Here is a 13,479-nt window from a genome sequence, read left to right as displayed (position 1 = left end):
TAAATGGAAATTGTTTTGTACTTAATTTATTTTTGTTTAATAGCTTTAATTTAATGAACTAGAATAGGATAATAATAACTTATTATACATGTTTATTTTAGCTAAATATAGCTAATTAAAGGTTAGGATAATGTTTAAAATGACAAATTATTAAAAGCAATGTATAAGAAAGCAATTAAGTTTTCCCTAATAAAGCAACTTAAGTAAGCAAAGCAAATCGTACATCAATATACTTAAAGTTAGATAATTTGGTTTAATACACCACAAATTGCCAACATCTGATCTGGAATCTTTCTGAATTTGGGTTCAAATGATAATTTTAACATATTTGTGAAGTCGAGTACAAGGTTGAGCAAATAACGTAAACTATTCATGATATAGATGTCTATAGAAAATTAGCATGATAGAAATTCAATACCAAAAAATGAGATATTTTTCCAAAATTATAGTACTTGGAAAAATTTAATAATGGACCTGTTAATACTTCAACTACAGCTGATTTTCCATAAAATGTAATGTAGAAATATTTTTAAAGTGAGATAAAATTAATCAATACGTGTTTTGTATCGACAGAGCAGAGCTTTGTTTATATATAAAGAAAGCAGTCCCTAGTATTATTATCTTGGCTTTGTTGTTGTTTTGCAGTTTGGAAAAAGATCTGCGATATATGGGAGAAACTGCAAAGAAGATTTGCCTTGCTTCTCTGAAATCTGAATCAAACATAGTAAAATCCACTGAGTTGGATCTCAAACTTGGCCTTTCTAACACTTATTCCGTAGGTAATTATGATAAAAATCTCATCATCAATGCTAGTTCTACAACTCCTGCTTCCAGCATCAATTTCACCACAAGCCAAACAAGTAAAATTGATCTCAAGGTGGCCAAACAAAAGGAGGATTCAAAAAGGCTAAAGAGGTATATTATCAAAGGAAAATATTTCTTTTAACAATTTTTTTTACAATTTGTTTATCATCCTTTACATGGTATCTCATCATTGATCCATTTCAGATATACGGACCAATCAAATAATATTATTTAGTGTGAATATTATTAAAAAATGGACTTAAATCTATATTAATTCTTACAAAACTAGTTTGTAAATTAAGATTTATATTTACTTATATATTTTAAATTAGTCTTATTTTTAGTTTATTTGAGAATTATAATATATATATATATATATATATAATTTATTTTACGTTGAAAATTTGGTTCAAATTTTGTCTTATGTGTAGGATGATGTCTAATCGAGTTTCTTCAGAGAAATATAGAAAGAAAAAGATGTTGTACATTGATCACTTGGAAAATGAATTCAGAACTCTCCAGGTACATGTCATCTCTTTTTTTCTTTAAAAGTTTATGAGTAATGATTTTTTGACACACTTAAATTTTTTATATTTATTTGACACTATTTTTTTTTTTATTTTTTATTCTTTTCTTTCTTGAAAAATACAAAAATTTATACTTTTATAATCATATTCTTGTGTTCTGTGTCAAATAAATATAAAAGTGTGTCATGATAACATTATTTTACACTTTATATATATATATATATATATATATATATAATTGTTTTGATGTACCTAATATATTTTGAGGTTTGTCTATGCAGCAACAGATCTCTAACATTCGTTATGAAATTCAAAAGACTAAGAATGCTCATCACTCATTGCTGATCGAGCAGCATCAAGTGAAATTGCAAATAGCAGCTTTTCAAAAAGACAGAATAATGAAAGAAGGTCACTCCTTCTTCCTTGGTTTGTGTTTGTCATTGATTTAAACATTAAAATTCAGTTTTTAAAATTTCAGTTGAAATAGAAAAGAACATAGCAGAAGGGAATAGGCTGCGAAAGCTCCGAATGAATCAACTGATGAAGGGTACAGCAGATTGCATGCAGTAAGAGCAACTCAATCTCAACCTCTAGTTGGTACAAAGATATTCGAACCTTTTATCTTGTGTTATGCATGGTTTCAGAGACTTTTGCAGAAAAATACAGAAAAAGAAACTTATAAAGTAATTAGCTAGAGAGGATTCCATCACCAAAGGGACCTGATTTATGTATGAATTACTACAGTCAGTATGTCTGAGACATTATATCAATCAAACAAAATTATATGCTGAAATAGTTTAATTAAATTAATGCTAAATTGCGAACAATATTTTTAAATTAAATATTATTAGATTATTTTAATTAATTTATGTTATAGCTCTCAGTCATGGTATATATTAATATTATTAAAAGATATGAACTCAAATTTAATGAATTGTCGCATTACTTTTTCTTCATCATGCATCGTGTAGTATTGTAGATAATAAAAGTTGATCATCATCGTTAATTTCAATATTATTTATCGTGTAGTATTGTAGATAAAATAATTATTTTAAAAATATGAGCCCAGATATTAATTGTGATGGTACATATAGAAACTATAGGGGTGCAGGAAGTAAATAGCCAATTTTAATCCTTTTATCTTTTGTACTTAAGTTAGACGATGTTTAACTTCATGGTTTATTAAATTTTTATGAGTATAAATGGAATTATACTCATAAAAGCCGCCTATATATAATCATGGTGTAAACCTCCTAAAATATTTCACAAAATAAAGAAAACCTAATTATAATAATTAAATATTAAATAAATGAGTTAAATATATTTTTAGTATATGAATTTTACAGCAAAATTGAAATTTATCCTTATACAAAATATTGATATATTTTGATCTCTAAAATTTAAAAATAAGAGTCATATTTTTTTAAGAAAATGAAGTTAAATATTTTTTTTTATATCAAACGTTTTTTCTAATTGATATTGACGCGACATCATATCAAATTGTATAAACAAATCAAATATTAGTAAGAAATACATTTGACACATCAAAATTTAAAGTAATGGATTAAAATAACTATATCAATTTATTTTCAAAGTTTAGAAACCAAAAATATATCAATGTTTTTGACAAAAATAAAATTTAAATTCTAAAAATATATTTAACTCCTTATAAATTAACTCTAATATAACAAAACTCTTGAATACCTTTAGTTGAATCTTTTAAAAAATAATTAAAATATAAATAATAAATAAAAATAATAATAATAATAATAAGATAGAGATATGGATAACAAAATATTCATCCCTTCAAACAAATAATAATAATAACATGGAACAAAATTATAAACGAGAAAATTAATAAAAATAATTTAGGATGAGGTATCCAAAAAATTGTCTTTAGAGAGAAAAACACCTCGGAACAAAATTATATATATATATATATATATATATATATATATATATATATATATATATATATATATATATATATATATATAGAGAGAGAGAGAGAGAGAGAGAGAGAGAGATAGATAGATAGATAGATAATTTTAGTAAAAAATATCAAGTTTTAGTAGACAAAAAATCTTCATTATAAAAAAATACACACTTTACATAGGAGTATTTTAATAATTTTAATTTTTAAATTAAAAAAATATCACAAACATCCACTTAACTCTAACCCACATTTCTTAGTTATATAATTTGTTTATCTCTCATTTTCATCATCTCTATCACCAAACATAACTCACAACCGTAATTTGTTGTTCTTACTTTATTCATTTATTTGTTTCCACTTTAATAACAAAATAATTTATTATTACAAACCAAATATGCAGCGGTAGTAAAGTAACAATAATGTCTATTAGAAAAATAAAATATCACAATTATCTCAATCTCAAATCAATAAAACCAAGCTTTCAACATATACCAAATTTTTCAAAAATTACTAGTAATCATGTTTCATTTCCTAATGAAACTAGAGCAACTGCATAGTATGTTAAACAAAATCCAAAATATAAAAGTGATAAAGATAAGCACAAAACAAAGTATCACATACATTGTGCAACATGTGTAATAGCTACAAATTTTGGATAATTCAGTTTGCTCAAATTCTTTTGAAAAAAATTATTCATTTCGAAGTAAGTGATTGAGAATGAGAAGTTCTATTAGCAGGTCTAGAAGAAAATGGGGAAGAAAAATAGTGAAGCTGCAAATAATTGATTTAAAAATTAAAAATCACTTGTCCCTATCAATGACAACCTTTTCGGGAAAAAGAAAATTATCAAATAGCAAAGAACCACTCAGAAACTTTTTTGTTGATTGTTGGCGTTTTGTTGTAATGAAGAACTTGGCCCGGAACTTTCGTTTCCATAATCATGATCCAGATCTCTTAGACTGTTGCCACTTTAATATCAAAAAAATTGATAATGTTGACGTTGATTTTTGACTGGGGGTTATGCTATATATTTTCCCTTCTGATTGTTATTAAATTTCGCTTTTAAATTTTTGAAGCAATAGTTTATCTTCACGGAAGTTTGATACTTTGACTATTATGTGGCCTTCCTTATTTGGTGGCTTCCTTTATCTGCTTTGCTTGGTTAAAATAATGTTGATAGGTGAAACTAGTGTAAAAAATATTTACTCGTGTTTATTTCATTTTATTGTATTTTTAGGTTGGACTTTTCTCTATGACATCCGTAGGTATTGATAATTGGCTTGGAGTGCTTTTTAGAGATGTTTCATCAGTAGACAAAAAAATCCTCAATATAAAAATAGACGTACTTTAAACACAAGAGCATTTTAATAATTTTTATTTTTAATTTAAAATAAGAAAATAAAAAAAAAATATAAACACTCACCTAACCCTATCTCATTTTCCTTACTTATCCATTTTTTTTTCTCTCATTTTCATCTTCTCTCTCATCCACACACAGCAACCCGCGACATTCGAAGATTACGAAACATCTTTAAAAAGCACACCAAGCCAATTACCAATTTCTTATTATGTCATTATGCTTGTGAAAATCTAGAGAAAAGTTCAACCTAAAAATATAGTAAAATAAAATAAACATAAGTAATGCTTTTTCACACTAGTTTCACCTTGCAAATCAACATGATCTTAACTCAAAGCATATCAATTATTTTGTTATTCAAATGTTAAGCAGAGCAAATAAAGGAAGCCACCAAACAATGAAGGCCACATAATAGTCAAAGTATCAAACCTCCTTGAAGATAAACTATTGTTTCTAAAATTTAAAAACGAAATTTAATAACAGTGAGAAGGGAAAAGATATAACACAACCCTCCCATCAAAAGTCAACATCAACATTATCAATTATTTTGTTATTGAAGTGGCAACCATCCAAGAGATTTGGATCATGATTAAGGAAATGAAAGTTATGCGCCAAGTTCTTCATTACAACAAAACGCCAACAATCCGCAAAAAAAAAAAAAAAAAACAGTTTTCCAGTGATTCTTTGGTACCTCATAATTTTCTTTTTCCCGAAAAGGTTGTCATTGAGAGGGAAATGTAATTTTTCATTTTTACATTAATTGTTTGCAGCTTCACTATTTTTCTTCTCCATTTTCTTCTGAACCTATTAATAGAACTTCTCATTCTCAATCACTTTCTTCGAAATGAAGAATTTTTTTCAAAAGGATATGAGTAAACTGAATTATCCAAAATTTATAGCTAGTGCACATGTCTGTGACACTTTCTTTTGTGCTTATCTTTGTCACTTCTATATTTTGGATTTTGTTTAACATAATGTGCAGTTGCACTGGTTTCATTAAGAAATGAAACATGATTACTAATAATTTATGAGAATTTGGTATGCGCTAAAAGCTTAGGTTTATTGATCTGAGATTGAGAGAATTGTGATGTTTTATTTTTCTAGTAGACATTATTGTTAATTTACTATCGCTGCATATTTGGTTTGTAATAATAAACTATTTTGTTATTAAAGTGGCAAACAAATAAACGAACAAAGCAAGAATAACAAATTGCGATGTCGCGTGTTACTGTGTATGAGTGAAAGAAAGGATGAAGATGAGAGAGAAACAAATAGGATAAGTGAGGATAGTGAGTTAGGATTAGTTGGGTGTTTTTGATTTTTTTATTTTAATTTAAAAATGAAAATTATTAAAACACCCGTATGTTTTTTTTTCACTAAAACCAAGTAAACTCTACTAAAATATACTAATTGAAAGACGTAAGATAACAAACCCATGACGTAAGTTAACAAATCCCATATATATATATATATATATATATATATATATATATACACACACACACACAATACACACACGTACATGTATACGTATATAAGTACATGTATATGTATACATACATACATATATATACATACATACATACATACATACATGTATATGTATACATATACATATATACATGTATATGTATACATATATACAGTTATATGTATATATATACATACATACATATATATCATAGATACATATATACATACATACACATATATACATACATACATATATATACATACATACACGTATATACATCCATACATATATACACATACATACATATATAGACATACATACATATGTGTGTATATACACATATATGTGAAAAGATAAGACTGAAAATACTTTTTATGAACTGATGTGATGTGTTGATGTGTTTTTTTTGTTGTTATTCCATATTAATAATAATATTTATTGTTAGAATGAAGTAAATAGTATTAAATCTCATTAAATAAAATAATAATTCGTAATAAATCGAATTTAAAAGAAAATAAAGATAATAAAGTTGAAAGCAGTTTACTCATAAATTGCATTTACTCATAAAATTAATAGTTCATAAAAATAATAGTAACCGAAAAAATTATTTATTTATTTATTAAATTATATTAAATATTTTCAACAATTCCTTTCAAAATTTAAAAAATAAAATAAAACAAAATACGTTATCTTTTAAGATAACGTATTATATTTCAACTTAATAAACTTTTCAGGTTTGAGCCTTATACTTAGTGTTTATAAACTTTCATCCAAAAAAATGTATAAACTTAGTTATTTTGACCTACATCCTTGTATCGGAATTTGAGTAAATAACACAGACAATATCAGTGTTCATTTTAAGTTCCAACATGAGATGCACATTATGGTCTTTTGCATGTATCTTATTTCATGATTGTCACATAAAGATTTGCTCATGTTTCATAATGGTGGCCCCATCATTACACTCTCTCGAAACCCTTAAAAGGTGGTTTAAGACTTACACACTTACAATAATTGTCATTGGGTTTAGTAAGAGATATGAAAAAACATAATAATACACATTCATAACTTTATTATTGCTACAATTTGTAGGACACATTGCCATAGGAATGAGAAACAACATGTATTCAAATTATTTTGTGTACTTTAGTCAACAATAACTTTGTCATTATTTATTGAACTTCATTTCATGGGATCATCATTCGTGTGGAGATGAGTATCTGTTGTTCCAATTAATTTGTGGACTTTAGCCTCATTCTCTCGATGACTCAAGTACTTGTTGATACATCAATCTTTTAAAAAGCGAATCCATAATATTTATTTCTCACTTGACAAAGTCAATAGAAATAACCCCATAAATAACTAAGTTTCTAATAGACTTGTCTCACTCCCATATGCCTTATTTTTTCATTAACATTTTTGCTATGAATTTTATATATAAGAACTTATTACAATGCATTGAAATAAGAGATATATGCTTATTCAATAATGATAAGTCATATAGAAAATTAAGAAAATTTTGTCTCAACAGTAACCATATCTACAACAATAATATATGCCCATAGATCATGAAATAACAATTTGTTTACAAAATTTGGTGAAAAATATATTTAAACTTATAATATAATGTTGTTACTTTTTATGTTCTAATTCATTTTATTTAGTGGTTTTCACTTGCTATTGATTTTTTTATTTGAAAACAAATGATATATAAAATAAAATCAGATAGAGTCAATAAGGTGAATAAGGTGAAATGAAACATTAATCAAACAAGAACATTAAATAAAAACCTCCACTTATACAACCACTATGCAAACAACATTGTTTTTTCAGAGACTACAAAACAACATTAAATGGAAACCCTATGCCTAAAGAAAACTAGTTCCTCTTCAAACATGGTCTCCTCTTTATTTCATGCATAGCAGCTGTCACCATCTTCCTTAGCTCATGGAGATTTCGATCCACTTCCACCTATAACCAGGAAAAAAGAAGCAAAAGAAAATCTCAGTTGAAAAAAACGAGTGTTGCAACACAACAAAATTAACACACTCTTTGTTGTTACCTTCACATGAGGGTGCAGCATTGAACACAGAATCAAACGGATCAATATCAAGCTTAAGCAATTCCTCTACCTGCTTTTGTCGGAGCTCCTTCAGCATTTTTATCGTCTCCATGCTCTTCTCATTTTCAGCTATACAAAGACAGTGCCTATATTAGTGAAACTATATATCTACTAATTAATATTAATGAATGAAAAACCACAAACAAAAAAAAACATGTTCTAAAGATGAAACAGTTCTACCATCTTTGAGCAATGCCTTTTCCTGAAGATCATGCATTTCCTTGAGCAACGCCTTCTCTTCCTCCATTAAAAGCTGCAGCTGCTTCTTTTGTCTCTCATGTTCTGGTTTAAGTATGGCAAGTTGAGCCTTCATATGAATACACATTATTATATGAGAGCAATAATAGCATAGACTTCTTCTGAATATCCAACAAAAGCCAAATCTTCTGATAACATTGTCTATTACATTGATTTTATAAAAATTAATAACAACAATCACCTGCAACATTTTGGCCTCATCTTCCAATTTCTTAATAATTTTCCACTTCTTCTTCCGTGACTTTTTGGCAGAATGATTTGAGACCGTTCTGTAAATAAAATGACATGTATGTTAAACAAACTCCCAACGTAAGTACAACAAGAAGTTCAAATAAAATAGTCTACCTTCTTAAATTCAGACCAGGATCCTTGTCATGTTTTTGTGGTTGGAATTCTTCAACATGAGTTGAAGAAGAATCCACATCACTAACCATCTTTTCATTTGTGTTGCTGCCCTCTTTGGTTTGCTCCATCAAACGGATTGGTTCAAGTGAAGGAGGTAATTTGGTGGATTAAGATCTCTGTAGCACCCTCAATATATAGTGATGATGTTTGTGTGAAGTAGGGGTGCCATGAAGAAATTAAGGGAGTGAGTTTAACAAGACAACAAAATAGTATAGCTGTCTGGTTCAGCATGCACAGGAGAAGAACGCCTCTGGCATTGAAACTGCTCCTCGGTAAGAACACCTTTATCTTTAGTATGCGTTGGCCAAAGAAAAAGAAATTGTTTGACATTAATAAATACCAATAATAAAAGAAATAAATTCATCATAATAAAAATAAACTTCTGTATTTATGAAAAAAAGTAATATCAAATTAATGTAAAAACTGTGAAAATATAATTATTCTTATCGAAATTATGATATATCCAAACTTTTCAATCACATGCCAGCAGGGAGTCCAGGAAGAATGAAGGCCATTGGCTTAGGGCCACCATAACCCCCCATTTATTATTAAACTCCTTTATGTTCATGACTGAACATTTCCATCCATGACATAAGGTTTAATATTTTGATAAGATAAACTCTAGTCATTCCAATACCATCCCTTTAGAATTTAAGTTTAATTCAATTTTTAAAAACCTTAATTTTAAACTTAGTTTACGATTATTTATATATTATAATTTGATGAATCTATAGATTATATGGAATTCCACCTGTTGTATGAAAACAAATATTACAAAACGGTGTTAGAATAAAGATAAAAAAGGTTATATTATCTTTCTTCTTAATTTATTTCTTCTAAGAAGATTATCTTAAATATTATTATAAACTTTGACAAATAGTTTTTTTCAGAAATTCTGAATATATAAATTCTGAATATAGAAATTTTGAATAAGAAGTGGAGTTTAAGTCTAACTCAATCCCACAAAACCGGCTTGTAAGGTGAGGTTTGCACCTCACTTATATGTTATAAATTGGCCTTATCTCTAGTTGATGTGGGACTTTCAACACACCCCTTCACGTCGAGGTATAGACATCTCGTGCGTGATAGTAGAAATTGGGTGGTCCAATAGCGGCCCGACAACGGGTGGAATAGAAACAGAAATACCCACTTAGAACTCGCTAGGATAGGCTTTCACCATGGCTTTGATACCATGTTAGAAAGTGAGTTTTTACGCCTAACCCAACCCCACAAAACCGGCTTCTAAGGTGAGGTTTGCAACACACCCCCTTCACGCCGAGGTGTAGACATATCGTACGTGATAATAGAAATTGGATGGAACAGAAATGTCCAAGAAATGAGAAATATCGCTAGGATAGGCTTCAATCACGGCTCTGATACCATGTTATGAGAAAAGAAAGGATGAAATATGTATTTCTTATTTAATGATAAAGAGAGAGTACAATTGATATATATAATTGTTTAGAGAAATATAAGAAAGGAATATAAATATAAAAATATATGAACATAAATGCACATATATGAACACAAAGAATAAAATAAGTCCCAAAGTTGAGGAATGTAAATTGTAATAGAAGATGAAGATTTTGGTAGTAAGAGAATTGGTTGCGGAAGAACGTGATGAAGAATTAATTTTCTTCTGATACCATGTTAAAAAGGGAGTTTTTACGCCTAACTCAACCCCACAAAACAAGCTTGTAAGGTAAGGTTTGAACCTCACTTATATATTATAAATTAGTTTTATCTCTAATTGATGTGAGACTTCCAACATTAAATAAAGGGATATTTTAATAATTTTCAATTTTAATTTAAAAAAAATAAAAATAAAATTAAAAACACTCAATTAACTCTAACTCACACAATAACCCGCGAGATCTGAAAATGATGAAACATCTCTAAAAAGCACTCCAGACCAATTACCAATTCTTTCAAATGTCATTGTAGATGTGAAAATTTAGAGAAAAGTCAAACCTAAAAATATAGTAAAATAAAATAAACACGTGTAATGATTTTTTACGCTAATGATTCTTCACCTTACAAATCAACATGATTTTAACTCAAAGCATATCAAATTATTTCATTATTCAAATGTTAAGCAAAGCAAATAAAGGAAGTCATCAAACAAAGGAAGCCACATAATAGTGAAATGCTTCTAAATTAAAAAAAAAAAATAATAACAATAAGAAAGGAAAAATATAACACAGCCTTCCAATCAAAAAATCAACATCAACATCATCAATTATTTTTTATTAAAGTGACAACAATCCAAGATATCTGAATCATGATTATGGAAATGAAATTTCTAGACCAAATTCTTCATTACAACAAAACGCCATCAGGAAAAAAAGTTTTTGGATGATTATTTATTATCTGATAATTTTCTTTTTCTCAAAAAGGTTGTCACTAACCGCAATGTAATTTTTCATTTTTACATCAATTTATTTTTTTACTAGAACTTAATATATCAACTGAACAAAGAGCAGATTATTGACACCATTTTGAATCTTTATTTACCAAATTATTTTTACTTTATTATTTGACTAAAAGAAGAGCTAAATAAGAAATAACGTGTTGTCCAACATTCTACATTTACTAGGTGAGAAAAAACGTTTCTAAAAATAATTAACACGTAATTAAGTTTTATGCTCTTATAAATTTAATTATTTTAATTAAATTCCTTTTAAAAAATGTGTCTATTGAATTTTTAAGCTTTAAATATTAATTTTCAACTCCAACGTCAACTTAACATCATCAGCTATAGTATTGAAATTTCTCTTCACTCCCCACTTATAGATAATATTTCATTTCCTCCCATCTTCCATTTTTCTCCCTCAAAAAATTCATTTCATTAAAAAATTATTAAAGGAAAAGACTTAGTTACCAAAAGTACAAAATCACATTCTCATCACCTCTCCTAGCTAATTTCTTTTTTTTGTTATATTTTCCTGACACTAAGTTCTAATATCATTTCCCTAAAAACTTCCCATTCTCAAAACCCAATCTCATTGTCTCACAAATTATATTTATTTAATTAAATCTTTAATGTCATTCATATTTTTCATATGATCCGTTGTCGTCCAGCGGTTAGGATATCTGGCTTTCACTCAGGAGACCCGGGTTCGATTCCCGGCAACGGAAATATTTTATTTTCACAAATGAGTTATTTTGGTTTTCGAAAAATCACTTTCCCTCTTTTCCCTTTCTCAGTCAAAATTTCAATTACTTTTGTCATGGTAGGTCCCAATGCAGAGGTTTTATAAAAATAGAAAAATACATCAATTTTTGTAAAAAATATTTGCAAACCTAAAGTTTTTGTGTGGTACCTATTATATAAGATATGTTAATTTGACTCATGAAGGTGAACTCTAACTTAAAAAGTTCTTTTTTTAAGAGGTTCACTCGAATTGAAATAAAAAAAAAAAAAAAAAGTCATTATCTCTACAGTTTTCTCTCAAATTGATTAAAATCAGGATTAAGATGATTTATTCATATTATAAAATTTTAATTCATTTTTACAAATAATATTATTTATGTATAAATATAAAATTATATATTTATTAAATAGTTTTAGCATATTATAATTTTTAATATTTATTATTATGTTATTAAATAAAATATATAATATATAATTTAATACTAACTATAATTTATTTATTAATTTGAATGATGAAATCTATATTATAAATTATATATATACATCAAAATCAATTTTTAGAAAGATAAAATTCAAAATTTATTAAACACTTATTTTTTTTTTTTAATTTTTAAGATAAACACGTTAAAAAGAAAAGCTAATATAATAACATTAATTTAATATTATTATAGAAAAATGCGACAAGAAAACAAACTAGTATTATCCTTTAAAATTAAGAGCGATTGCTAAAACTATTATCCTTTTTATTATATTAATTGATGCTTCTAATATTTTCTGCATTCTAAAAGTGATAATGATATTTTATATCATAGATATATTTTAAGTGTTTTGTATGATAATCTTTATAAAATAATTTTTTATACTAAAATTGCTAGAGTTATAAGAAACACTTGAACTAAATTATGCATCTACAAAAAATAGGTTTCTCTCCTTATTTTTGTGAAAAAAAATAAATGACCGATAATAAATATATATTTTTATTATATTTATGAATTTTCAAATATTTTCTATGACATAAAATTAGAAGGAATTTTTGTATATGACAACATGTTTTGAAATTTCTTTTTGAAGTTTTGCTTGTGTCTTTGTCCTGAGAAAAAAAAAAACTTAATGTTTTCAAGTTTGTTCAAAATTCTTAAGTTTAATTCTTAATTTGGAGCTAATATTATTATTATTATTATGGATATTGTATAAGAATTTTTGTTAAAGATATAGAAGGACTTATATATTTTGTATACCATTTTTAGGAATGTGTATTATTATATTTTTTTCATATCTCTTCATAAATCTAATGTGGGTGTGTAAGTCTTAAAACACCTTTTAAGGATGTCATTATGAGACATGGATAAATCTCTAAATGACAATCATGAAATAAGATATATGCAAAAGGTCATAATATAGAATTATGGATTAGAATTTAAAATGAACATCGATATTGTAAG

At 26.8% G+C, this 13,479-nt stretch overlaps 1 protein-coding gene and 1 non-coding gene across 2 annotated transcripts; one reads left to right on the top strand and one right to left on the bottom strand.

Annotated features, from left to right (window-relative positions):
• Nucleotides 1–7,838: 7,838 nt before the first annotated feature.
• On the bottom strand, nucleotides 7,839–9,156 carry LOC111240987 (ninein-like). Its single transcript, XM_022777210.1, has 5 exons — nucleotides 8,824–9,156; nucleotides 8,660–8,747; nucleotides 8,401–8,527; nucleotides 8,161–8,289; nucleotides 7,839–8,069 (listed from the first exon to the last, which is right to left on the bottom strand). Exons 1-5 carry the CDS (start codon nucleotides 8,949–8,951, stop codon nucleotides 8,044–8,046), a joined length of 498 nt encoding a protein of 165 aa, XP_022632931.1. The 5' UTR covers nucleotides 8,952–9,156; the 3' UTR covers nucleotides 7,839–8,043.
• A 2,793-nt stretch (nucleotides 9,157–11,949) lies between these two features.
• TRNAE-UUC lies at nucleotides 11,950–12,021 on the top strand. The gene has a single exon. It is a non-coding gene; the product is annotated as a tRNA-Glu (tRNA).
• The last annotated feature ends 1,458 nt before the right edge of the window (nucleotides 12,022–13,479 follow it).

The sequence above is a fragment of the Vigna radiata genome, unplaced genomic scaffold (assembly GCF_000741045.1).
Source record: "Vigna radiata var. radiata cultivar VC1973A unplaced genomic scaffold, Vradiata_ver6 scaffold_486, whole genome shotgun sequence".
NCBI classification, from domain to species: domain Eukaryota; kingdom Viridiplantae; phylum Streptophyta; class Magnoliopsida; order Fabales; family Fabaceae; genus Vigna; species Vigna radiata.
Note: the sequence above shows the minus strand (reverse complement) of the source record. Positions and strands in the feature narration are given on the sequence as shown.